The 27926-nt window shown below is 40.6% G+C and overlaps 1 protein-coding gene across 1 annotated transcript in view; it reads left to right on the top strand.

Annotated features, from left to right (window-relative positions):
• CDK17 (cyclin dependent kinase 17) overlaps positions 1–27926 on the top strand; it is a 155633-nt gene that overhangs the window by 76663 nt on the left and 51044 nt on the right. The window contains exon 3 of the mRNA XM_024197960.2: positions 16030–16194. Within this exon, the coding sequence (XP_024053728.1) occupies positions 16030–16194 (165 nt within the window). The remainder of the gene's footprint in view (positions 1–16029; positions 16195–27926) is intronic.

Here is a 27926-nt window from a genome sequence, read left to right as displayed (position 1 = left end):
GCGCTCTGGCGGATCAAAGCAAGTTCGATATAACGCAGTTTCACCTATAACGCGGTAAGATTTTTTGGCTCCCGAGGACAGCGTTATATCGGGGTAGAGGTGTAATTTGAAATGAAAACAAACTTCTTATAACTTCAAAGGCAGTTGTGGGGATTCTTCTTAGAAGTTAGAAGTCTGAGCTGACTGTTGTAGTGTGATAGATGCATATAAACACCCATTATTAGTTCCCTCTTAGAGTAGTAATTAGCCATCAAGATCCTGCCTCTGCAAACACTTCTGCATGTACTTAATTTTACAACTGTGAGTAGTAACTGGAGCATTGGGGTAGTAAAGTTAAACACGCATAAGTATTTGCAGGATCCTGGCCTACGGTCGCACTGTTATTGAAAGCAGATAAAATAGTTCAATGTGTCAAGCCACTTCCATTAAAAACTTGCTTGTTTTTGTTTAGCATAGGAAATTTTCTGTTATGGAATGACATTCCTCATGAATTGTTACTAAAATATTAGCATTAAGAGATTTGTTGATGTGTTTGCAAGCATGCACTGTGTAGCTGTCTTTAAAAATAAACTAAAAGCCATCTTTGGAGCTTCTGGGATAAAATGTTGGCTACAAAATCCTCTTTCTATCTCTCATTAAAGAGCAGATTGTTATACACTTTAAAAATGTTTGCATTAGTTTTCAAGTTTTAATCATTTTTTGTGTGTTTGACTTTCAAGTTTTTGCCATTTGCATACTAAGTTAATTGGACTGTAAATAGGTATACTTTTGGTTGTTCCTTTCAATAACTAAATTTTCATTTTTGTGTCATTGGCCAGGAAAGAAATTTCAGCAACAAATGATTATCATATAGCAATAATATATGGCAGGTGACATTGTGTTGTAATAGTGTGAATAAAGATACCTGAAACAGAGTACAGAATTAAAAAATAATTCTAAACCTGATTTTTGACTGAGTTTGTATCAGGGATAGAATTAGGAAAACAAAACAATCAAATGGCTCCATTCTCTGAAGGGTTAAAGAACAGCAAAAAGTTTGCATTTAAAAGAAAAAAGAATACTCAGGACCATGCACTTGAAACAATGTAAAATAATAATCAGAAATAAGCCTGGACCTGGAGTAACTCTCTGTACATTTATACTACATGGCCCCTAATTCAAACAGTTTCAAATCTTTTAGATCAGTGTATTAAGCATATTATCAATCACTTTATTTTTATGGCTTAATTTGTGATATTTCCAGACCTCAGGCAAATTAAGGTCAGCCTTATCTTTAATCATAATCTAACTGGTAGATTTCATTGTACATTTCATTGTATTTAGATTCCTGGACAATATTTGTGGAAAGAGCTTTAAGAAATGCCAGGGTGTGGCAGAAACTGGCAGCATCATTGTCATTTGGCTTTTCCATAGTGAGTGAAAGAAGCCTTGCTTCAGAACAGCGTGCCTGGATCCTTGTCAGTTTCACTCTGTTAGTGTTGGGCAGGTGTTGTGTGCAAGAAGGCCACTGGTCCCTTGAATCCTAGGTCATCCAGGGTCTGATTACTGTTCATGTAGTGCCAAAACCAGTAGGATCCCAGAAGTACATGACTGGAGCAAGATTGCTAACTTGAATGAGCTGTATGTCTAGTTATCAAAGGGAAGATTGTCACAACGTGGAACCCTGGAGATGGTCGGGTCAAAAGGGAAAAATTGAAAGGGAACATGAAGACCTCTAGGGGAAATGAAAGGGGAAGTGGGGGAAAAAAATGAGGAGGAATAAAAATGGTTAGGCATAGGAGGAGCTCTCCTCGCTCCTTCTGGAATGAAGATAGGTTAGTTTACTAGTGAAAGTTAATTAAACCAAATTCTCAGTAGAGGTGGAAGGAGGGCATAGAGAATAGTAGATATGTGCTTGCTAGGTAACATCAAAGTAAATAAAAGCCAGTTTGGGACTGTATATGCAAATACACAATGTCACTGACCATATTAGTGGCAGCCCCTCTGAATACAGCGCTGGTAAGACCACATCTATAGTACTGTATGACATTCTAGGCACTGATATATCAAAAATAAGGTAGTACTTACCAACTAGTTGAAGCATATGCATTGAAAACAATAGAGCTCCCACTTTTGAAGGAGCAAAAGGAACATGTGCAGAAGGTAATGAGTATGCCCCAACTGGATGGAAAGACAGAAAATGAGATAGTGGGTGAATCACCAGGAAAAACTAGATTACTGCAGTGGGAGGAGGATTTCTGAGATAGCTGCTCCAAAACTTAAATTCCATGATAGTGGAATCTATACTCCTCAGGGCCTTTGGCTTAATCAGTGTCATTATAGACTGAAAAGGAAGTATTTTTAGTTAGATTTTAGTAATTGAGCTCTCTAACATATGCAACCACTTGCAAGCCCTGATCTTGTAACATGACTTTATTAACATTCTATTTAAGAAAAAAAAAGTCCTGCTAGTTTTACAGTGTGATGGGTTGGGTCACAGAAACCCCTTGGGCCTGCCAACTGATGTGCCAAGATTACTTCTGCCCCTGCTTTCCCTGCCAGCTTGGGACTCCAGCACCCTGTCTTGCTGAGCCAGACACGCCAGTCTGCTCCAACACAGACCCAGGGTCTGAACCACGTGCCCCAAAGCTACAGACTTAACTGAAAGCAGCTTACAGAAGTGTTCCTGTCTTTAGCACTCAGATGCCCAACTCCCAATAGGGTCTAAACCCCAAATAGATCTGTTTTACCCTGTATACGCTTTATACAGGGTAAACTCATAAATTGTTCGCCCTCTGTAACACTGATAGAGAGATATGCACAGCTGTTTGCCTCCCCGAGGTATTAATGCATACTCTGTGTTAATTAATAGGTAAAAAGTGATTTTATTAAATACAGAAAGTAGGATTTAAGTGGTTTCAAGTAGTAACAGACAGAACAAAGTGAATTACCACGTAAAATAAAATAAAACACGCAAATCTAAGCCTAATACAGTAATAAAACTGAGTACAGATAAAAACCTCACCAGTTCCAGTAAGCTTCCTTTTACAGACTAGTCTCCTTCTAGTCTGGGTCCAGCAATCACTCACACCCCCTGTAGTTACTGTCCTTTGTTCCAGTTTCTTTCAGGTATCCTTGGGGGGTCGAGAGGCTATCCCTTTAGCCAGCTGAAGACCAAATGGAGGGGTCTCCCGGGGGTTTAAATAGATTTTCTCTTGTGGGTGGAGAGACTCTCCTATGCAAAGTTCAGCTCCAAGATGGCGTTGGAGTCACATGGGCAAGCCACATGTCCATGCATGATTCAGTTTTTACCAGTCAAGCCACATTCCTGGGAAGGCTCAGATGTGGATTGGCATCTTCAAGTTCATTGTTGGCTTAAGTGGTTTTTGATTGGGCAGTTAATTTGCACTTTTCTTAAGAAGCTGACCAAATGCTCTACTAGGCTAGTTAAAATCAAGCCAGTATACAGCCAGTATTCATAACTTCGAATACAAAAATGATACATGCATACAAATAGGAGTAGATCATAACCTTTACATAGATATGTTACATGGCATATGTAGCCTAAAACATATTCCAGTTATGTCACATATACAATCATAAGCATATTCCATAAAGCCTTATGGGGGGCACCATCACAGTTGTAACCTGACATTATCTGCAAACAATAAGGAACTTCTTAACAAATGCTGGAATAACTTCTACTTCTGGAGAATATATTCTGAAATTGTATCCCTTTTAGTTCTGTACTTTCATTCTGTATAGTTAGTGTGTAAGTATTTATAAAATCTGAATTTTGAATTTGTATTAAGTAATATCTCTCTTAAATAAATACAAATATTTTCTTGATTTAAACTTGTAATCTGAAGCATGCTTTGTGGGAGTTTGGTATTGGGGTTATTGAAAGTGCCTTTTGTTTGAGATGGCTAAGTCAAATTGATGATTGAAGTAATTCTCAGATAATTGGGGCAAGAAGCTCCCCACAGATGCACATCATATATTGCAGTGTTTCTAGGGGTTACTGGTGGATTTTAAAGGGAAAAAATAGTAATTTGGCCATGTGGACTGCAAATGGAAAGGGAGAATAATAAGGTTTCTTTTGTGCTTGAGCATGTACTGTTAGAAAAAATAGTGTCAACTTGAGAATTGTGGTTTGTAAACAGTATTTATTACTTAGATGTTTAGACAGATTTTCTACTTGGAATGAGTATTTTCCATGTACTTGAGGTCTGCTTTTACTATACCAATAAGAAAATATGTTCTGACTACAAGGTGAAAAATCCCTTGAAACTAGAAACCCACTTTCTACGTGTGCGGAATTCAACCTAAAGGTGTCTTTGAAATTTGCTAGACTACCTAATTAAAAAAAAAACCCCACTGAACTATGGTTCTGTTTTGTCCTTGCATGGAAGAGATCTCTTGTTTTCGGAGTATAATCAGATACCTGAAAAAATTCCTATCTTCCCTATCTCCCATAAATTGTTTTTTAAACTGTTTTTGTGGTGCTGCTATAAGAGCCACAGTAAACATCATTATAGTGCCATTTTAATCCTTGAGATACAGGAAGTCATCTGCATCCCCGGCAGAACCCTATGGAGGATTCAATTTCCACATTCCCACAAACTCCGAAGGCCCCATGTTTCTGAATACTGGGAACTGGATAGGATTTTTTTCTGGACATTACTATTTAATAAACACCAAATGGATTGTTGAGCAATGAGAGGTATTCCCCAAACTCCTGCTTAGTTACTTTTATATTGTAGTTCTCAATAGCTTGGACACTTAATCTTCAGAATTAAATGACTAAGAAAATTTGTAAGTGCTTTAAAACCATTGCTGTAGCTACAAGAGCAATTTACCACTTTTCTATATGTCATGTTATATTATTTCATGCAGTGGTGTCAATGCAGAACTTCCTGTAAAAGATAGTGCCTAAATTACAGTGTTTTATGTAGTGTTCACCTCAGATCTCCATGACAATAACAAGTTGGCAATTGTATGTCTTTTCTGGTTGTTCTTAGTCTTAAAAATATGTATAAAATATTTTTGAAATATTTCTGCTATAGGGATAAACACCTGGAATAAACAACTGGCTTTTTTAAGGTGACAAAGAGTCTTGGAACAACATAATTCAGCATCATACAAGCAATATAATGCAAGACACTTAGTCTAAAATAGTCAAAAGAAATATTCAGCTATCACAATCTTAGATTTTTTGCACTGGTAAGGCTTCAGAAGATAAGAAATTAAAAGTTTCATAACACCAGGCTCTGCATTTGCCTATTTCAGTATTACAGGCAGATTATTCCAAATGCTTGGGGTTTAACTCCAAAAGCCAGAGTCTGTATTAGCTGCAGGTAAATAAAAATTAATAGACTGGGTCGAGCAAAGGGCATGTTTGCTGATTGTGTTTGATAAGTGAGCATAAGCTCTTTGTGCCAAATTATGAATAGATTTTATACAATGTGCCCTTGCTTGGAGAGATTTTGCCAATTAAGTCAATTGTAGGGTCATATTGATGGGTCCTAAGTTCACAGTAAATAGTGATCTGCAGAGTTTTATGTAATATTTCTAGCCTCTGTGGTACTACTGTATGTATGCTGATACAACAGCATACCAAAACGGATAATAGGTACTGTTGAACAATCTGCTTCCTTGCAGACTCATTTAGCTCAATCATAGATGGTTGAAAACAACAGTTAGTAAAATCTCATTTCATATGATAGAAGATTCCAATTTTTTGCTAGCACAGGTTGAAGCAAATACTCTAAAATCCGTATAGTAAAATCTGAAAGCCATCTAGTTCTTTTTCATCAGTTGAGCTGCTTGGTGGTTGAGGTTGGGTTCTGCAGTTTTTATAAGCTAGGTTAACAGTGCACTATTAAATATTAATAAATATGAAAATATTAAAAATTTTCTTCTTCCTCAAATCCACCAGCTGAATTGACATATGTTGACAGGTCAGTTGCTAAGGCCCTGCATAAAAATGCCAAGCGATTTCTGCAGACTCACTGGCAACCAGATTAGGAGAATTTAGTTATCACCAACCCAGAAGAATAAAAGGACTTTGTGTGCTTTACTAAGGGTTTGTCTACACTTATAAAATGCTACAGCAACATAGCTGTGCTGCTGTAGCGCTTCAGTGTAGATGCTGCCTACACCAATGGGAGGGATTCTCTCATTACCATTGTAGCGGCACAAACAGCTCCTGCTCCCGTTTTGCTACCAGCGTGCTGAAGCTGCAGGGGAGTGAGAGGGAAGCGGGGGAGGGGCTTTTGCTGCCGGAGCGGCCCCAAGTGAGCGGCTCAATCCGGCGCGGCTGCCCTGTCAGCCGCTTTTGGGTCTTTAGATAGCTGTCCGGGGGGAAATCCCGGACATTTTTAGCTTTTTACAAATTCCCCCCGGACGGCTATTTAAAGACCCAAAAGCCGGACATGTCCGGGGAAACCCGGACAGATGGTAACCCTAGAAAAGTAGATAAGAACATGAGTGGGGGAAGCAGTATTAGCATGTAGCTCTTGCCCCTTGCTCTTCAGTGTGGCTTTATAAAAGTTTGACTGGTAATTGGAGGTTATAACCTTCAGAGGTTAGGGCCCTTTCAGATTCTAGAAAGCAGTCCTCTCCATTTGTAGATTTTTAAATAATCTTTATACTTAAGCTTTTTAGATATATTATACTTGTACCATATGAAACACACAGAACAATGAGTAAGAATAACAATCTGCTCTAAGACCTTTCTTTTACATTTCTCTACTGATTTTGAAGGCTTATTACACCAGGGAAAGCCAACTGTAGAAAAATTGTTCCAAGAGGACTAGAAACTTGGATGAGTTACACCACTAAGGTTATGACTCTCTAAATAAATGGGATCAAGAAACTGGTAATCAATTGTAAGCTCTTCAAGCTTTTAACTTATCTGTGTTGGTGTTTGTAAAGCACCTAACACAACAGAGCCCCAAATCTGATTGGAGTTTTTGGGCACTCTTGTGATATAGGTAATGGGTTTCGCATTCTTTTTTCATCTTTCTGAAGCAGTTATATTCAGGCTTTTTTCAGCATATGACATCGTAGAATATTTAAATAGAACTTAATTTTTAACAAGCTATTTGGTAATTTATTTAGCAGAATAACTAGGTCTAATCCTACTACTCTTTCCAAACCCTCTTTAATGAATGCTACTCTTTTGTGCAAAAGCACTGAACCTTTGGTCCTTACTAGAGTGTGAAATGTGTTTAGTATGGAATGTGCTTACTATTTAGAGTAAAGGCTCTAACAAAATCCTCAAATTGTTACGTCTAAAATATTTGCTTTATCTGTTAATTAGCCAACAAATTGGCTAGGCGTCAGTCCTCAGTATTCTTCTAGAGCCTGATCCAAAGCTCATCGAAGTCAATGGATGTCCTTTGAATCAGGCCCATGACTCATGCATGTGTTTGTTGAGGTAGATTGTGGGATCCTCACTGTTGTCCTTTTCTCTCTACCTTTCCTCACTGTCTTTAGTGTTCAATCTCCAAGCCAAAAAAGAAAAAAGTCTGTTATTTCTTTTAATATTTTATTGGAAAAAATTGTATTAGAATAATCAGAGTACAAGAGCAATGAAATTCTAACAAATGTAAAACTAAGCACAGCATCATGAGTGAGGAATAAATGTTTCAGGCGAAAATCAGTTTCAAAAAGCAATGATTGCATGCAAGCTATTGCATTCTTTTTTCATTAGAAAGGTAATAAAGGTCTCTTTGCTTTTTTTTAACTCTTGTTGAGGCTAAGCCACAAATGCCAAATTCTGACTTGTGATTTTTCTGTGGTCAAAACCCTTGTGCCTTTTGCAATCACGCCAAGGTTCATGGTTGTAAGGGTGGTTAGCAACATAGATTAATGTCTGAGAGTTGCTTTCCAATGAGATAAGCAGTGTCAGGTTTTCTTCCCAATATTTAGGGTTTTTGTCTTCCTGCTCTCGGAAGCATGCTTCCAGCTGTGGTGTAGACATATCCATAGACAGCATTCTCCCATATTGATATATTGTGGTTGTTATTTCTCTCTCCTGAAAATCCTCTTTTCCATCAGGCTTAGAACTGGCTGGGATTTTCAGCATTTTTCAAGTGTCAAAGACAGATAATAGTTCCTCCTCCCCCAGTACAGTGTTTGTCTGTGTTAATAGATATGTAATTACATTGAAAGATATATATGTTCTGAAGTAGCTCAGCAATATGCTTTAGTGGCTATTTATTCAAGTGTTTGTCTGTGCCATCTAAAGGGATGCAAAGTGAACTGCACTGACATTATGCCCCTGTCTGCTTCCGTGCTCGAAGGCAGAGGTTTCTTCAGCAGCTCTCTAAGTTTCTTCAGCAGCTCTCTAAGTTTTTTTTGAGGACTTTTGACATTGTTTCCTTCCCCCTCTCCCTCTAGCTTTGTCCCTAAACAATAGGACAAGCTATGTCTCTTTGGAATGAAGACGGGGACTCAGCCTAGCATAGGGTGACCAGACAGCAAATGTGAAAAATCGGGACGAGGGTGGGGGGTAATAGGAGCCTATATAAGAAAAAGACCCAAAAATTGGGACTGTCCCTATAAAATCGGGACATCTGGTCACCCTAGCCTAGAATAAGTTTCTGAGCTGCTTATGCAGCTAAGCAGGGCCCAGCTGGCAACATCAAAGTGTTCCTGTTCCCACATTTGCTTTCATATGCTCTTGTTTTCCCCAGCCTAGTTCATTCTTTCTCTGCTTCTGCTGCTTCTGCAGCCAGCAAGCCTCAGGTCAGTCAGCAAAGAACTAAATTTGCGCATGTGGCATTCCCACAAAGTGCCATGGTGTCTAGCTCCTACTGCTAAGAATATTCCCGGGAGGGCCTTAGCACTAGTGCCTTTCGCCCTCTTTCTGACCTCACTCTTATGTATCTACTCTAAGTAGTTTATTGACCCCCAAATGGTTAAAAACCAAATTAATTTTTTGCTATATTATAGTGTAACTACTTCACTTGCACTATGGAGCTTTACTACCTCTTTTGAAGCATCTTGAATTGGCTACTGTTTGAGACAAGATTTGGACTAGATGGGCTGTTGGTCCATTTTGATATGGCAGTTGTTATATTTGTATGAGACAACTAAATCAACTAATTATGTACTTCAGGTGGAAATCCTATTAAGATAGGATTTTTGTTATTGAATCCACAGTTGCTGCTATGCATCAGCAGCTCAATAGTGATGTTAATAATATACCAACAATTCAGTTTTTAGTTTGATAGGTATAGACTGGCAGAATTCATAGTTTCCTAAGTTGCCAGTGTATGTTTTAAAATTCCATTGAATTTCGATAGTATTGCTTGTAAATTCGGTGCTCCCAGTTGATGATTTTCTTAAATATAGGCATGGGGTAAAGTTGAGACTGTAGATTAATCCTGATTTTTAAACAACGTACAGAGTAGCTTATATACAGTAGTTTGGCATAGGCAGCATGACACATTTGTAGAGACAATGGAGTGTTAATGCAGCAGTTCTCAACCAGGGGCCCAGGGGGACACTGGGGGAGGGGGGGTCATGAGCAGGTTTCAGAGGGTCTGCCAAAATAAATCAGAGAGCAGGGCTGGCATTAGACTCGCTGGAACCCGGGACAGAAAGCTGAAGCCTAAGCCCTGCTACCTGGGGCTGAAAGCCGAAGCCTGAGCAATTTAGCTTTGCGGGTCCTTTGTGGGGCCCCGGGGCAGTTGCCTTGCTTGCTACCCCCCTAACGCAGGGCTTGGCTTTTAATCTACTAGATACGCAGAAAAACAGTTGTTGTGGCACAAGTGGGCCATAGAATTTTTATAGCATGTTGGAGGGGCCTCAGAAAGAAGAAGGTTGAGAATCCCTGTGTTAATAGATATGTAATTACATTGAAAGATATATATGTTCTGAAGTAGCTCAGCAATATGCTTTAGTGGCTATTTATTCAAGGAACACTTAATAAACAATGTCACCTTTTTTTGAAAGAACCACCAGTGTGTTCATTAGCTGTAAATATTCAGTGCTATGTAAATTGTACAGATTCTATTTCATATTATGTCAATAATAGTTGACATTAGTGAGAATGCAGGAGTGTGAGAACCTCAACAAGATAATCCAAGTAAGATGGGATGGCAGCTATATTTATATCCAAGTTAAGGTTCAAGGTGATGGAATCCTATACTTCAGATATACACCTTTGGGTTCCGAGCTTGAAACACTCTTTGAGGAGAAATAGTGGGTAAATCAGTTATGTCTGCGCCATGTGTATCAGCAGTTAAAAAAGCAAATATGTTTATATTCATTAAAAAGAGAAAAATTATGTAAATATTATCCTAGGTAATATATTTAGGTGTAATGGCCAATTTCCTTTTAACTCTGAAATTCCTTGTCATATTCAAAAAGCACCAGATACTGTACAACTTACTGTAGTTCTTTTCGGTGTTAAACAGTTCTGCAAAATTCGGCAAATTCTCCTCCCCAGAGCCCAGCCATGGCCACCCCAGCCCAGACACCTATCCCCAGAAGGATAAACAGCCTGCTGCTGGGTCCCAGGCTTGTGTGGAGTTTTCTGGGTGAGCCGCCGTTTCCTCAGGGCGTGCGGGGAACTGCAGCTGCTAGAAACTCTCTACTTCTCTCCCTGGAATTATTAATTTGAACAGGAGAAGAATAAAGGGGATTTGATGAAGTATCCAAAGTAACAGAGAAAATAATGAAAACTGACCAGCTGCAACTAGGAGGGACCCATTGTATCCTCTTGGGATACTGCCCCAAAGTGAATTGTTAAATTTTGGGAGAGTTTATGCAAATTGAAATCATTGATGGGTCCCATCACAAGAGTAATCCCATTAATGTAATTGGGACTAATCAGGTATTTAAAATTAAGTACATGTGTAAGTGCTTTGCTGAATTGGAGCCATAAAAAGTAACAAAAAGCTAGCGGGAGCAATGATCATCCCTCATTATGGACGTTTTTTTGTTTCTACTGTAAGCTTCCCAGCATGGTGCTGTTTAGAATGTGTCTAAGATAAACCATCAGTTTGACCTAAGTGTGCTAGGTATTTTATTTTACTTCTCTGCATAGCTGTCTTCTTGGATGTTTACAAAGCACTTTTCATTCTTTGTGAGGATAGTGTTGAAATTTCAGTGGCAAACTGTTAAAGGAACAATTGGAAGATAACATCAGTTCAAAGATCAAGAGAGTTGAATTTGATTGAGAGAATTTTAAAGTAAACTGTAACATTAACCCGAGCAGAGATTAGTGACTGATGGGCCCATGTGCCAGTGCCATAATATATTGCACCGAGAATGAGTACAGTGTCACTTTACTTCTGGAAAGTAGATTTTTTTAAATGGAATTGTAAAATAAAAAAACACCCTTTTATATTAAAACAGTGCAAAAATGCATCATCCAGGGTACACAATAGCAAGAATCAATGAACAATTTGATATAATAAATTAAACTTATTTATCAAACACAAATATGATGAACAAGAAAAGGGATTAAACGCAGTCTGCAATGCATCACCAACAAAAATGCATTGAGATCACGTCTCTCTTCCACACACCTTGAACTTTATTCAGTCAGAGTTTAAGAATCCTCCAAAAATAACACCCTTAAAGTGAACGGAGATATCACAACCTACAGTATAAAAATGAAGTTTTTATAAGACACGCTATGGGATCCAGGGACAGATGGAATTGAATTTTATCTTGAGAAATTAGTTTCTTTAAACTTCATATTTTATTAACACAAAATACATTAAATAGATATTTGTGAACAGCCTTTTGAACTGTATTCCAATAACAGAGCTTCCTTTAGAGTCATCTTTTTAAATACACCAGCAATTAGAAATATTGTAAGATAGCTCAAAATAATAGACAGCATAGAATAACATAAAAAATTTGTATCTTGTACATGCACAGCCCAGCATTATGTACGCTTGTTTAAATGTAATAAAATTACCTTTTCCCAGTCCCCAAAATAATCAATATATTATTTTATTATGAAGGGGGAAAATGGTAGGGCATTCTCTTTTAGGCAGAAATAAAATGAATACTTATTAGAATTAAAAAAAGATCTTTAATGCACTATTTATATTATTTTATCTTCAGTACAGATCTGCTAATAAATTCAGGCAAGTCTTGCAATCTTAATTTCACTAGCTATGAGCACTTAGGTTAATGCACTGCTGCATGATAAAAATTACTGTTATTGAATTGTAGAATGGACCAAACAATCTAGGGTAATACTCATAACAGTATGCGTCTAACGTTTTTGGTGAATTTATTTTTTTATTTATCCAAGCTGCTCCTTGGCCATTAATCTGTACTGAACCTATTTTTGTCTTTAGATTTTAAGTTTTTTGGCAAGGACCTTTTGTTCTTTTATTTTTATTATTTTATGTATTTTTTCAGCGGTATAATATCATGTAAATCTATCCAAAGGACAGTCGGAAATTCTGAAATAACCTTATTCATCTATCATAGAAGTTCATCCCATTAGTGACTATAAAAACACAATCCTTTCTCGTTCGTTTTCATAGTCTTCTTTCTGGTCATCTTTATGCAATACATGGTCCACACACACACAAAAAGATGTACTTCAGCAGTTTATGAAGTTTATGATAAGACAATACATATAGAAGGAAATGGTTTTCAGATGTTCACAAAAATTATTAATTTAGATCTATTAAAAGTACCTTTTAAAACTCTCCACACCTGTACAACTGTAATTCAAACAAAAGTATCATACCCTTAATACGAAGGACTTCACAAATCTACTAACAGTATCTAACATTTAAAAACTCACCATAAATAAAACTCGTAACCAGTCAGTGTCAGTCTAAATCCTTCAGATCATCTCAGGCAGCAAACTACACCTTTACCCTGATAGAACGCGACCCGATATAACACGAATCCGGATATAACGCGGTAAAGCAGCGGGGAGCCCCGGGCCCTTTAAAGCGCCACCCGAGCCCTGCTGCTTTACCGCTTTATATCCGAATTCGTGTGGCGCCCCGGGCCCTTTAAATCACCGCCGGAGCCCGGCTGCCAGAGCTCCGGCGGTGATTTAAAGGGCCCGGGGCTCCCCGCAGCGGCTGGAGCACCGGGCCCTTTAAATCACCACCGGGGAAGCCGGTCCAGTCCGGCACGGCGTACCGGCTTTTGCCGGTACGCCCTACTGGACCGAACCCGATACAACGCGGTCTCACCTATAAGGCGGTGAGATTTTTTGGCTCCTGAGGACCGTGTTATATCAGGGTAGAGGTGTATTATTAAGCTACCATTTGGATTTTCATAGTTAGCTTTATTATTTGTTAAGCAGTGACCCTGAGATCAGAATTATACAAGACCCAGATGTCTGGTTCCAGTCTGAGGATTTTACTGTCTAAAAGATGGACAAAGATCAAATAAGAACTTAACAGGAGACTTGGAGGGTGAAGATAACTTAGATCATTTTTTAAAATAAATTAAGGAAGTGATGGCATTATAATCATGTGGGTCAACATTTCTAGGACTTGGAAAAGAAGTAGATTTTCAGTATAAATTTGCATGAAAAGCTGGATTGAGTGCCTGTTGCAGGTCATTCCGGGCATAAGGAATAACAATGGGAAAAGGTACAAAGATGTGAATGAGGGAATTTTGAGCTTAGTGAGGCTGGCATCACTTGTGGATCCAAAGGGCTAATGTAGCATCTAATTAGAAACAAGAATAAAGATTTAGTTGGGACAGAGATGTGCAGAACCTTGAAGATGAGGACACAGATTACGTCACAAACACATGTACAGCATATTCTCCGACAAGTATCTATTTATGAAAGATGCTAATTGAGGAAAACTGCAGGAAGGTTTGCAGCAGTGCAGGCCTGTCTTTTCACATTCTGTTCACTGTCTAAATTATTTATTTGGACAGTTTTTTCCTAAAGCAGCTGACTGAAAGTAATTTTGTGCTTCTATACTATTCCTGTGGAAAGTCAACTATTTCTTAATTTCATTTTTTTTTTAATTTATAAGCACATGCTTGTGCTTGTGCTTCTTATGTGCTTGTTATGTCCATGTGCTTCTTTCTCGCTCCCATTAAACCTATCATAATCAGATGGCCAAAAGTTTTTACCTCCAAGACACTGATTGAATTTAGTTGCTGGATTTTTGCTGTAATATTATTTTGGCTTGCCTTTGAAACTCTGCTCTCCATAAAATACATACTCATGGCTAAATCCCTTCAGAGAGAGAGTGTATCTGTGTTTCCCAACAACAAGGTTCTCCGTTCCCTTCAGAACCAACATAAGAATCAGCTTCTGGCATAATGGAAAATAGCATCGCAGATTGTGCCCTATCCCAGAAGACGTGTAAACCTTTGTGATGGACATATTTGCCATAGGTGCAGGGAAGAAAGATTTCACAAATTGCACTCAAGCTTCAGTTTCCTATTTGGCAGCACAGTTATCTAGTTCCTGAGTGATTATGCTGTGGTAGAGTTCTTTGATCTAATTTGTTCTTGTTAATAACATACATGTAACTGCAAGAAGAGTACCAGTTAGGGAAAAAGAAAGTTGATAGAATCTATAAAGAGACCAACAGTGTACTTAACTCGAGTACGTAGGTGCTATTCATCTCTCCAACATGTAAGTATGCATTGCTGTGTGCAATATGTTATGAAGAAGCAGCTAATTTTATAAATCTTAGGGTATTTTATATTAGAGGGCAGGAGTGTGCCCTGTGTAGTAAAGATTATATCCATGTATGTTTGTTCCATGATTAATGCATTTCTATATTACTGGGGAAAATTGTTTAAATTGACAATATTTCTCCATTAACTTGGTAAATTAATTGAGTTATCTGGTGTTGTTATAATCTGTTGTATGATGATATTGTGAATGACTATTATAAGACATATACAAGGGAATAGAGTTGAGGTTGCTGAGGGAACTGTAACTCCTCCCTGACTTTTGTCTGATTGCAATATCAAATATAACATTGTTGAAATAATTTTGTACACTTCTTTTCCTTGTATTTTTTAGAGAAAATTAAGATTGAAAGTATGTGTAAATAATTTAAGGGTAACAATACTTACAAGAACAGTCTTTTTACTGTGAGTAAATGCTGTGTTCAGTTCTGATCTCCCCACCTGAAAAGCCAAAATAAGTCTGACATTCCTGTTACCTATTCTGATATTACAATGTAAGTGGTTAATAGACTTAATTGTGGCATTGCTACTGTGGTCTGAGAGTGGTTTGGTAGACTTTCAGCTAAGGTTTACAGTAAATCCTCGATTTCAAGTCTACTAAGAGGAGAGGGGCTGATAAGCCTCTGAAGGCTCGCTGGTGAATTTGCAGGAGCGGCTCTGTTTTTTGCCGCCCCAAGCACGGCAGTCAGGCAGCTTTCGGCGGCGCGGTCCGCTGGTCACGCAGATTCGGCGACATGCCTGCGGGAGGTCCACCAGTGCCGCGCCTTCGGCATCCCCACCGCCGAATTGCCACCGAAACCGTGGCACCGGCGGACCTCCCGCAGGCATGCCGCCGAGGGCAGCCTGACTTCTGCCCTCATAGCGACCGGCAGGCCGCCCCCCGCGGCTTGCCACCCCAGGCACGCGCCTGCTGGAATTTGCCCCTCATGCAGACTAGAAATTGCAAGGTTCATATAAACATGATGGTGAAGATGAAGCCATTGCTAAGTAAGCTTAAAGGAAATAAATATCTATGCAAACTTTAAATGGGTATCTTCTGGTCTGAAATCTGCTTTTGATGCTTGGGATTTTTGGTTTTATGGTTTTTGTGGTGAGTGTTTTTGTGGAAAACCTACAGTTGTTAAGGAATTGACCCAACTTCAGATGTTGTGGATCTTCATGCAAGCTCTGGAGTATTTAACATTTTTTTGTTTGTAATAGTTTTCCAGTAAGGGAATTCCAGTAATATTGTGTTCTCCAACTATCTTCAATACTGAAAAAGTAAAACATTCAGTGAGTGGAGATTATCTGCATAGTAACAATTTTCTCTTCTTTTTCTTCTGACATGTTCCTGAATCTCTCACTTGTTCATCGGGATGAACATTTGGGCCTTGTGAATTATAGAGCCTATTGTGAAGAATGGCAGGCCTCCGACGTCTCACAGTATGCACTCATTTCTTCACCAATACACGGGATCTTTCAAGAAGCCCCCTTTACGGAGACCACATAGCGTTATAGGAGGCAGCCTTGGCTCTTTCATGGCAATGCCTAGGAATGGAAGCAGATTAGGTAATTTACTATTTTGGTCATTTATATATTAAGATAATATCCATATTGTTCTTCACAGCAGATACAGTTATACTTTAATTCTAAAGCTGTTCTGGGAATGCAAAAGTATTGCTAAGGTTGTCATAGAAACAAGACTTTAAATTGTTGAATGTCTCATTTAAGATTTTAAAGAAGACAATTGAAAAAAAGAGCATACAGGGTGTTATTTCACGGAAATCGCCCACGTATCCCTTTAATGACACGTGTAACAGTTACAAAACATTATCTATTTTAGTGATGTCTAAGGTACCTATGACCACAGTATTTAAAAACTTACAGAAGGTACATTAATTGAATATGCCAGAAATTATGGGTTCTTTGGCTATTTGGGTTGGAAAAAAATGTGGTATGTGTTTAACTTTTAAGAAATCTAAGCAAAGAACTGTCAGTTAATTCTTTTAATCATAATCACAGTTTGTGTAAATCTTTTTGTTGTGATCTCAGCAGTTTTTGTGTTCTTACTCTTTGGGGCAATTAATTATTTTTTAAAAAATTTGTTCAGTAGTTTGTTATATTGGTGGCCCTAGGCCACCATTAATTTCGCACACTGGCAAAAAAAAGCCAATTGCTATGAGCACTTTGTAATAATTTAAATTATTTTTATTGAGTTGGTACTAGGGCTGTCGATTAATCGCAGTTAACTCACACGATTAACTAAAAAAACTGTTAATACAATACAATAGAATACTAATTGAAATGTATTAAATATTTTGGATGTTTTTCTACATTTTCAAATATATTGATTTCTATTACAACACAGAATACAAAGTGTACAGTGCTGACTTTATATTATTATTTTTGATTAAAAATATTTGTGCTGTAAAAATGATAAACAAGAAATAATATTTTTCAATTTACCTCATACAAGTACTGTAGTACAAGTAATACATACAAGCGATCTCTTTATCGTGAAAGTACAACTTACAAATGTAGATTTTTGTTTGTTTGTTACATAACTGCACTCAAAAATAAAATGATGCAAAACTTTAGAGCCTACAAGTCCACTCAGTCCTACTTCTTGTTCAGCCAATCGCTAAGACAAACAAGTTTGTTTACATTTATGGGAGATACTGCTGCCTGCTTCTTATCTGGCATGTAAATACCTTGCGACGCTGGCTACAACGGTGCCATGTGAATGCCTGTTCTCACTTTCAGGTACAACAAGGAGTCTGGTGGCACCTTAAAGACTAACAGATTTATTTGGGCATAAGCTTTCGTGAGTAAAAACCTCACTTCTTCGGATGCATAGAGACAATGTCACTTTCAGGTGACATTGTAAATTAGAAGTGGGCAGCATTATCCCCTTCAAATGGTAACCAAACTTGTTTGTCTGAGCGATTGACTGACCAAGCAATAGGACTGAGTGGACTTGTAGGCTCTAAAGTTGTACATTGTTTTATTTTTGAATGCAGTTATTTTTTGGACATATATTTACATTTGTAAGTTCAACTTTCATGGTAAAGAGATTGCACTACAGTACTTGTATTAGGTGTATTGAAAAATACTATTTCTTTTGTTTTTTACAGTGCAAATATTTGTAATCAAAAATAAATATGAAGTGAGCACTGAACACTTTTTGTATTCTGTGTTATAATTGAAATCAATATATTTGAAAATGGAGAAAACATCCAAAAATATTTAAATAAATGGTATTCTATTATTAACAGTGCGATTAATTGTGATTAATGTTTTTAATCACACGATTAATCACAATTACTTTTTTTAATCGCTTGACAGCACTGGTTGGTACTAGAATAAAAGGATCAATTGAGAATTAATGCAAATTTTATGAATTTTTTGCGCTTCTCCTTTCACTTCTGATCCTAGTACCAAATGAAAGTGGTATTCAGGCAGGTTCCTCCAAGGCTAGAACTGTGCATCTTCGAGACTAGAGCAGAACCATCTGTATTTTACTGTGTTCTGTAATATTAACTGTTCCCTTTCAGCCTTACCTTTCTGCTCTCTGCCTCTCCCTCCTAACCACACAGTACAGAGTGTTTCTGCCTCTGACTGTGGAACTGTGCAGCTGGTGCCATCATAGGGAAGAGTAGGATTTCCCTCCTCTGCACAGTTTGCAGGGATCACCTCTTGATGTAGTCTGAGGGCGCCAAATGCCCATACTTTTTGCATAGCTAGGCTTTGCTTGAGCTGAATGAGGAGCAGCCCCATGCATCTCATGGAAAGGCAAAGTGTAAATATTTAATTCTATGTAGATAATTCATTTGTGTGGATAGATGCAAAGAAGTCAACTGGTTTGTCAGATGTAACATTTAAATTCTGCACAATAATAGGATTAATGTACATTTTTGGATATTGTACTTTTTTATGAAAAAAGAAGACTTATTTCTAAAATTGTAGGTTTTCTCTATACATGAGTTGTGAGGAAATACCTTATTCTTTAGACTTTCACTACAAATGTTTAACTAAATCATTAGTTGCATAAGAGAAAATACTTCATGAACATTTATCTTAGAACAGCTATTTTCTAGCCGAAAAGTTGCAGTAGTATTGTATTTAGTAGTATTGTGGGGGAATGTGTGTCATTGGCTTTATTTTTGAGGTGGCTGTTAACTTTTCTATATTAAAGTGGAATTCAAAATCTGAGAATCTTAAACTCTGGGCATTATTTTTTGCATTGTGTCGGAGTAAAACTTATCTGTATTTTCATAGCTACAGCATGGTGGATATGACAAGTAGGAGCTAGAAGAAGATGCTGGGTACCAAATTTTTTCTCCAAAATAAGAGCTCTTTAGACCTAACCAGCAGCTACATAATTATCTTCTTGAAGTAACACATGCAAGACAATTTTCAGAGCAGTTATTGCTTCTTTACATGTAAAGTGATGCTGCGAATACATCAGTTAACATGTTAATCTTGCATTCTGTAATTAGCACTTCACGGACCTTCGAGTAACTTATTTTTAGTTATCTCTTCTATCTCCTACAATTTGCTGTCTCCTTTTATCTCTGTCCCTCCATACCTGGGTTCTTTGGAAGTTTTTTTTCTTTCTTTCTGAGATTAACTCCCCCACCCCCATTTCACGAATCAGTGAAAGTTTAAATTAATTACATGCTAGCTGGCAGCATGTCCCAGGATTAGTGTAACTGCGCCTGCTCTTCCTTGTCTTTTCTTTGTCTTTCCATCCTTTTCTGCTGCCATATTGGATGATCATAGTTCAGTGGGATAGTGACATCCTCTTCATTGGGAGTGTGATATCAGAAATGAATCATGCAAACACACGCACCCTTCATCTTTTACTTCTCCTTATCCTTCCCTTTTTCCACTTCTTCTCTTCATTTGTTCCTCTTTCCCACTAGTGGGATAATAACATTAGGAGGAAAATCATCCGTGGAACAGTCCAGCACAAAACAGTAGCCTTTAAGGAAATGTTGACTTGATTTAAAAAAAAAATAAATGTACTGGAATTCTACATCCACAGGTTGCTTGCTTTTGAATGATACCATTCACATAAAAATTATTGGAGAAACATTGGTGGGTTTTTTTCCCCTTGGAGTACATGAATTCAGACTGCAGTGTTAGGGTTGCAGACGTAGTAAGATAATTTGTTTGTAAACAGCTTGTTCCCTTTTGAAGCTTTTCTGTTGGCCTTAGGTTTTATTAAACCTTATTTTTTTCTGAACCTAAAATCTGACTAGGAAGTGTCATTTTATTCATAGTCTCATAGGCGTTATCTTCATAATGTATTAAAATGTTTGTGGCCATTTTGATTTGATGTTTGTCTTTCAAATCATATGAGGTTTATAAATGGTGAAGACTCCTACATCTTTGCCATCTTGCATTGGCATGGATTATGGGAATTCTTCGAGTGCTTGCTCATGTCAATTTCATTCTAGATGTGTGCATGCCCACATGCACGGTCGTCAGAGATTTTTGCCTTAGCGCAGGGGTGGCCAACCTGTGGCTCCGGAGCCACATGCGGCTCTTCAGAAGTTAATATGCAGCTCCTTGTATAGGCACCGACTCCGGGGCTGGAGCTACAGGCACCAACTTTCCAATATGCTGGGGGGTGCTCACTGCTCAACCCCTGGCTCTGCCCCTTCCCGTGCTCTCCCCTGAGCCTGCCACGCCCTCGCTCCTTCCCCTCCCCGCAGAGTCTCCTGCACACCACGAAACAGCTGATCAGGAAGTGTGGGGAGGGAGGGGAAAGCGCTGATTAGCGGGGCTGCCAGTGAGCGGGAGGCGCTGGGAGCTGATGGGCTGCTGACGTATTACGGTGGCTCTTTGGCAATGTACGTTGGTAAATTCTGGCTCCTTCTCAGGCTCAGGTTGACCACCCTTGCCTTAGCGGTATCCATAGGGTGGGCTGTGGCGCCCCCTTGAGTGCCGTGCTCATGCATCGCTACATCAGGCATCACCAGCCCGACGCCCTCTCAGTTCCTTCTTACCGCCCACGGTGGTTAGTCGGAGCACCTTTCCTTGCATAGCATGGGCTAGTGGTTTTGTCCCTTCTGACTTAGTGAGTTAGTGTTAAGTAGTTGTTAAGCGTAGTTAGAAGTTAGAGTCCCAGTGGGGACTTTGCCCCAGGTGGGTCTGCCCTGGTCTCTGGGGTTTACAGTCCACGCAGGGCTTAACAGGACTATGCCTGTAAGTGACCCCCACAGCAGCTGCTTCAAGTGTTGGGGGGAATCGCATGTGAAGGACAAGTGTCGTATTTGTAAACATTTTCACTCTTATTGGAGTGTGTGTGGCACTGCTCATTTGCCGCCACCTTGGAGCAACAGTTGATGGCATTGGCGGTCAGGGTAGAGGAGACAATGCCCACCCCAAAAACCACTTCTCCCACGGGGGGAAGGTGCACTCAAGAGCAACGCCCCAGTCAACTCCCTGGATCCACCTTGTTCTTTCCTTGACTGTCTTCATCCCTACCATTTGGCCTGGTCACCAGTCACCTCAGTCTGCTGGGTGCTGGACATAGTATCTCAGGGCTATACTCTGCAACCCCTTGTTCAAAAGGTCAAGAACCTCCTGCACCTGGGGGTAGTGGAGGAGGTCCCTCGGGACATGAAAGGAAAGGGAGGGGTTCTATTCCCACTACTTCCTAATCTTGAAAGACCCATTCTGGACCTGCGTTGCCTCAACAAGTCTCTCAGAAAGTTGAAGTTTCGCATGATTTCCCTGGCCTCCATCATCTCTTCCCTGGATCCAGGAGACTGGTATGCCACCCTCAACTTGAAGGACACTTATTTCCATATTTCAAGGTCACAGGCGTTTCCTCCATCTCATAGTGGGCGGACGCCATTTTCAATTCATGGCGCTACCCTTTGTGCAGCGGAACCTCGATCTGGTGCATTCCACCTTTTGCAATCTGTGCCTGTTATTAAACGAGAAAAAAATCCACCTTAACGCTGGGCCAGCAAATATATTTCATTGGGGCAGTTCTAGACTCCACGTGAGCCAGAGCCTTCCGGAAGTGTGTTTTCAGGCCATGTTGGACCTGTTCTCCCATGTGAAGAACCACCTGCTCACCACGGCTCACACCTGCTCACATGTACATACATGGTCAGTCATGCCGGCTCCATCTCCGGCCTCTGCAAGCATGGCTGGTGTTGGTCTACATCTCCAACAGGCACGACCTAGACCGGGTAGTTAGGATGCCGGATCACATCCGGTCATCCCTGGATTGTTGGTTGGACCCCGGGTCGGTGTTGGATGGAGTTCCCGCCCTGGCCCCATCACTGACCCTGGTCTCCAATCTTCAGACCTGGGCTGGGGAGCCCACCTTGGCAAGCTGAGCACCCAGGGCCGCTGGCTGTAGGACAGTTTGGCCCTCCATATCAAGGTCAGGGAGCTTAGAGCGGTTCACCTGGCCTGCCAGGCTTTCTTGCCCACCTGTATTACATCAACAGGCGGGGCGGAGCCAGGTCGTCAGCCCTTTGCCAAGAAGCTCTCCGCCTTTGGGATTTTTGTGTGTGGCATGCTATTCATCTGGTAACCGCAGACCTGCCCGAAACCAGGAATGTCTTAGCAGATCATCTCGTCTTGCCACAAGTGGTCGCTCCATCCAGAGGCGGTCAGCATAATCTTCTAGTGGTGGGGGACTCCCCAGGTGGACCTTTTCAAATCCAGGCAGGACAGGAAATGCCACGTGTTCTGTTCGATCCGGGAAATGGACAGGGGCTCACTATCAGACGTGTTTCTCATCCTGTGGTCGGAGGCTCTGATGTATGCCTTCCCACCAATGCCGTTGATTTACGGGGTCCTTGTGAAGATCAAGCAGGACAGGGCAAAGATTATCCTAATAGCCCCCGCATGTTGCTGAGCCTTTCAATAGCCATCCCGTTGCAGCTGCCCCTCTGGACGGATTTGCTATCTCAGAACCACGACAGCCTTCTGCACCCGAATCTGGCGGTGCTGCACTTGACAGCATGGCTACTGCATGGCTGAGCGCAGACGAACGGGCATGCTCGGCCCGTGTTTGACAGGTCTTGCTGGGTAGCAGGAAACCCTCCACTGAAGTGACTTACCTGGCCAAATGGAAAAGGTTTGCGTGCTGGCCCTCAGAACGGCATATCTGGGCCGAGCAGGCCTCGCTGCAGGAGATCCTGGATTATCTGTTGCACCTCATACTCCAAGGTTTGTCCCTGTCATCGAACAAGGTCCACCTGGCCACTATCTCGGCTTTCCACCCTCCGTTCCAAGGCAGGTAGATCTTTGCCCATACATGATGGCCTGGTTTTTGAAAGGTCTGGAGCGTCTCTACCCGTGTGTCCGGGATTCCATCTCTGCATCAGACCTGAATCTTGTGCTGTCGAGCTCATGGGGCCTCCCAGCGATTCTGGCTTCCTGCTCTCTCCTGCTTCTCTCTTGCAAGGTTTCATTCCTGGTTGCGATAACATCGGCTCGCAGGGTGTCCAAAATCAGGGCACTTACTTCAGAACTGCCCTATACAGTCTTCTACAAGGATAAGATCCAGCTGCGACTGCACCCAGCGTTTCTGCCCAAGGTCGTTACCCAGGTTTATACTGGCCAGGACATATACGTACCCGTCTTCTTTCCAAAGCCTTATACGTCAGATGAGGAGCACATCTGGATGTCAGGAGGGCGCTGGCCTTCTACATAGATAGAACAAACCCCTTCCGTAAGTTAATGAAGTGGCAGACAGAATGAAATATCGCCCAGTGTCTGCTCAGAGGATTTCGTCCTGGATCATGCCCTGCATCTGCTACTGCTATGAGCTGGCAAAGGTGCCTCCACCGGCAATCGTGACAGCACACTCGACTAGGGCACAAGCATTGTCAGCAGCCTTCCCGGCACAGGTACCAATTCAAGAGATCTGTAGGACCGCTACCTGGTCGTCTGTCCACACGTTCGCGTCTCATTATGCGCTTACTCAGCAAGCTCAAGATGACACTGGCTTTGGCAGAGCAGTGCTGCAAGCTGCAAGACCCTGAACTCTGAGCCCACCTCCATGGACACTGACTGTGAGTCACCCAGAATGGAATCGACATGAGCAAGCACTGGAAGAAGAAAAAACGATTACCTACCTTTTCATAACTGTTGTTCTTCAAGATGTGTTGCTCATGTCCATTACCTATCCTCCTGCCCCTCTGGTGGAGTTGCCGGCAAGAAAGAACTGAGAGGGTGTAGGGCCGGCGGCACCTGATATGCTGACGCATGAACGCGGCACTGAGGGGGCGTCACAGTTGACCCTACAGATACTGCTATGGCAAAAATCTCCGACCACCACGCACGCTGGCCCGCACAGACCTAGAATGGAATGGACACGAGCAACACATCTCGAAGAACAACAGTTACGAAAAGGTAGGTAACCGTTTTTTATGTATTATGGTAGTGTTTAAAGGCCAACCAAGGATGGGTTCCCATTGTGTAGTGGCACCATGCAAACACAGAATAGTAAATGTAAGCTCTTTGAGTCAAGGACCAATCTAAATAGACAAAGGATGGGGCAAGGGGTATAAAACAGAAGCAGAGTGAACAATGTGAGGTATCAAATGCTCTGTTAGTTCTATGGTGTATATGTGTGTGGAGGTTTTTTTGGTGAGGGGGAGCTGTGTTAGTTAGGAAAGGATCAGCTAAATGGAAAGAAAAGGGGATACGTCAAGGGAAAAGGGGGCAAGAGCGGCAGGTATGGGGTGAAGAGATGGAGGGTGGGGGAAAGGTTGGAGCAAACAGGCAATCGGCACAGGGCAGAGAAAGTCCAGTTAGAACCATAGAAAGCTTTTTGAATATCGCAAGAATCAAAGGTCCCTACCGTGGCTGCTTCTGCTCCTGGCAGCAGGAGTCTCCAGCTGGCTCCATTCTGCAATTTTCTCCTAGGTTCACAAGGGGGAGGCACCCCCTAGTGCCCCCTATGCATGCAGTGGTATCTCCTCCACAGTTCTGAGTCCAAGAGGATGCTGAGGGGATAGGTGGCACTAGCTCAGTCCCATTTCACCCCTTCCCCCCTGTGCAGCAGTCCACGCTTTGGTTTCTTCTGTCTCTACCAGCTGGAGTCTCTGGCTGGTTGCTATCTGCACTTTTGCAGTGTCATGTTTTTCTTGTGCTGTCCCTATTACTGTAGCAGCAGAGAAGTACTGTACATCATGGTAATCGAATAGCAATTACTTTTGTGACCTTTAATTGTCACAGTGATGTCACAAAAGAAGCACCATGCAGGAGTTACCGATCATCTGCATGGGACCCCAGTAGGTCCATATACAAGTTTGTCAATCCTTTGTTTGAGTGAGAGTTTCCTCACCATACAGTAGAATTTAATTAATATGAACTAGGTTTCCGTTCCAGTTCAGAGAGAGAGGGGAATCCATTAGTTTTGAAACTTTACTAATGGAAAGCACTGCTCACCACTCTTACCAAGTTACCAACTCAATTTGTCATATCCTTGTTATTGTTTAAAAAAATAAACAACTAATAGAAAGGTAAGTTGGTTGGTTAGTGTATCTTGGAAGGAATCAAATGTGGAAGTCACAGTGACTTTCAGCAGCAGGACGGAGGGTGTAATAATGGAAGCTTGAAAGAGGGTGTCATGACTTACTACTGACTGATAATGGATACTAATTTAGCTCAGTTGGTAGAACTTTCCCAGTTCAAATTTCTTCGGGATGGATTGCTTGCAAATTAAATGAGGGTATTCCTTCCTTTTAATTGCACTTCCTCAATTCCCATCCTGTATCCTAATTACTAGTCTTTCATGCCAAGATCTGATTATCAATTTAGCTGTTTTAATATTTCATTTGCTTATTTACTATTGGGTATGTACAAAAAATTAACATGAATAGCTAAATAGAGAGTTGCTGCAGATGTCAGTGAGCCCAATCCGATAAAAAAAAAAAAATCACATTTCTACCACAGAAGTCTTGAAGACCATAGATGCTGGTTTTGGGACATACCAACCTATTCAGAGCAAAGGTTAGCCCAAATAGGTTATATAGCCCAATGTTATTTGATCACCTTATGAAACTTGTCAAATGCATGCATACAGAGTGATAGTTAAGGTTAACATTAACATTCCTGGCTTTTCTAGTTTTAAAACCTCAAATGTAAGATTGCAGTAATTTTTTAATTGAACACACAAAAAATCCTCATTTAAGGGTTTTATTGACAAAAGTACATCTTTATACCATAATATAACAAAGCCAAGGTTTTCAAAAATAGAAGCCTAAAATGTCCATATTTAGGGCATGTCTACACTTACCTCCGGAGCGATCGATCCAGTGGGGGTCGATTTATCGTGTCTAGTGAAGACGCGATAAATCGACAGCCGAGCACTCTCCCGTCGATTCCGGTACTCCACCGGAGCGAGAAGTGTAGGCGGTGTCGACGGGGGAGTGTCAGCAGTCAACCTACTGCAGTGAAGACACCACGGTAAGTAGCTCTAAGTACATTGACTTCAGCTACGCTATTTTCGTAGCTGAAATTGTGTGACTTAGACCGACTTAGTTCGCCCCCTCTCCAGTGTAGACCAGGCATTAGGCACCTACTATTTTTATTAATGACGTGGAAGAAAACATGTCATTAATAAAGTGATAGTTTGCAGATAACACAAAATTTGGTGGAGTGGTTTGAAAAGAGCAGGTTACGGATACAGAGCGATCTGGATCACTTGCTAACCTAGGCACAAGCAAACAATGTGCCTTTTAACATGGATGAATGTAAATATATACATTTACGATCAAAGAATGTAGTAGGTTAAACTTATACAATGGGGGACTCTATCCAGGGAAGCAGTGACTCTGAAAGAGATTTGGGATCGTGGTTAATAATCTGCTGAACATGAGCTCCCAGTGTGATGCTGTGGCTAAAAGGGCTAATGCAATCCTTGGATGTATAAACAGGAGTAGGAGTAGAGAGGCTGTCTCAACTCTGTATTTGGCACTGGCGCAACTGCTGCTGGAATATTGTGTCCATTTCCGGTGTCCACAATTCAAGAAGGATGTTGATAAATTAGAGTGGGTTCAGAGAAGAGCCACAAGAATGATTAAAGGGTTAGAAAACATGCCTTACAGTGAAAAACTCAAGGAGCTCAGTCTATTTAGCTTAACAAAGAGATATTTAAGGGGTGGCTTGATTACAGTGTAGAAGTACCTATATGGGTAACGAATATTTAACAATGGGCTCTTCAGTCTAGCAGAGAAAGGTATAACACGATTCAGTGGAAGTTAAAGCTAGACAAATTTAGACTGGAAATAAGGTGTAAAATTTTAACAGTTAGAGTAATTAACCACTGGAACAACTTATCAAGGGTTGTGGTGGATTCTTCATCATTTTTAAATCAAGATTGGATGTTTTTCTGAAAGATCTGCTCTAGGAATTATTTTGGGGAAGTTCTATGTCCTGTGTTATTCAGGAGGTCAGTCTAGATGATCATAGTGGTCCCTTCTGGCCTTGGAATCTATTGATAATTATGAAAGTTCTGAGACCAACAGTTATACTGCAGATAATATTTTCAATAATGCCTTCACATCCACAAGCAATAATTTTTCACATAACTCATTATGGACTGTTTTAAACAAAAAAGCTACCAACTCACCAGAAGGAATGATATAGAGAGCCCTACAAATCCATTGATAACCGCTTTACATCCACAGACCATTTTTGCGGATCGGTTGTGGATTCAGATTTTGTATCCATGCAGGGCTCTAGTGATATATATTCTACGGATATGTCTATACTGCAGTTAGGCCACTGTGGCTGGCCCATGCCAGCTGACTCTGGCTAAGGCACTCGGGATAAGGGGCTGTTTAATTGCAGTGTAGATTGGGCTTGGGCAGCCTGAGCTCTGGGGCCCTTCCACCTTGCAGAGTCATGGAGCGTGGGATCCAGCTCAAGCCCAAACGCCTACACCATAATTAAACAAACCCTTAAACTGAGCTCCACAAGGCCGAGTCAGCTGGCACAGGCCAGCCTCAGGTTTTTAATTGCAGTGTAGACATACCTTCACAGACTCATGAAAGGGGATTAACATGGACTGAGATGCTTGCTCACCTCTTTGGAAAATCTAGCTGCTGATTTAGTTGCCTGATTATGTAATTAAGATTCTAACATTTAGGCATCCATTTCTGAAAGTCTTGAAATATCTTTAGCTCACAACAAGGTGCCTCTAGATTTTGAACCTGAGGTAAATATTTGTCAAATGTTTCCTGCATGCTGCCTCGTTATGGAAGAAGAGCAGCTCCTTTAGTTTCATCCAGTCCAAATCATGAAGGTGAAATACT

The sequence above is a fragment of the Terrapene carolina genome, unplaced genomic scaffold (genome assembly GCF_002925995.2).
Source record: "Terrapene carolina triunguis isolate 2854851 unplaced genomic scaffold, T_m_triunguis-2.0 Scaffold68, whole genome shotgun sequence".
Taxonomy (NCBI): Eukaryota; Metazoa; Chordata; order Testudines; family Emydidae; genus Terrapene; species Terrapene triunguis.
This window is presented reverse-complemented; position numbering and strand designations above follow the sequence as displayed.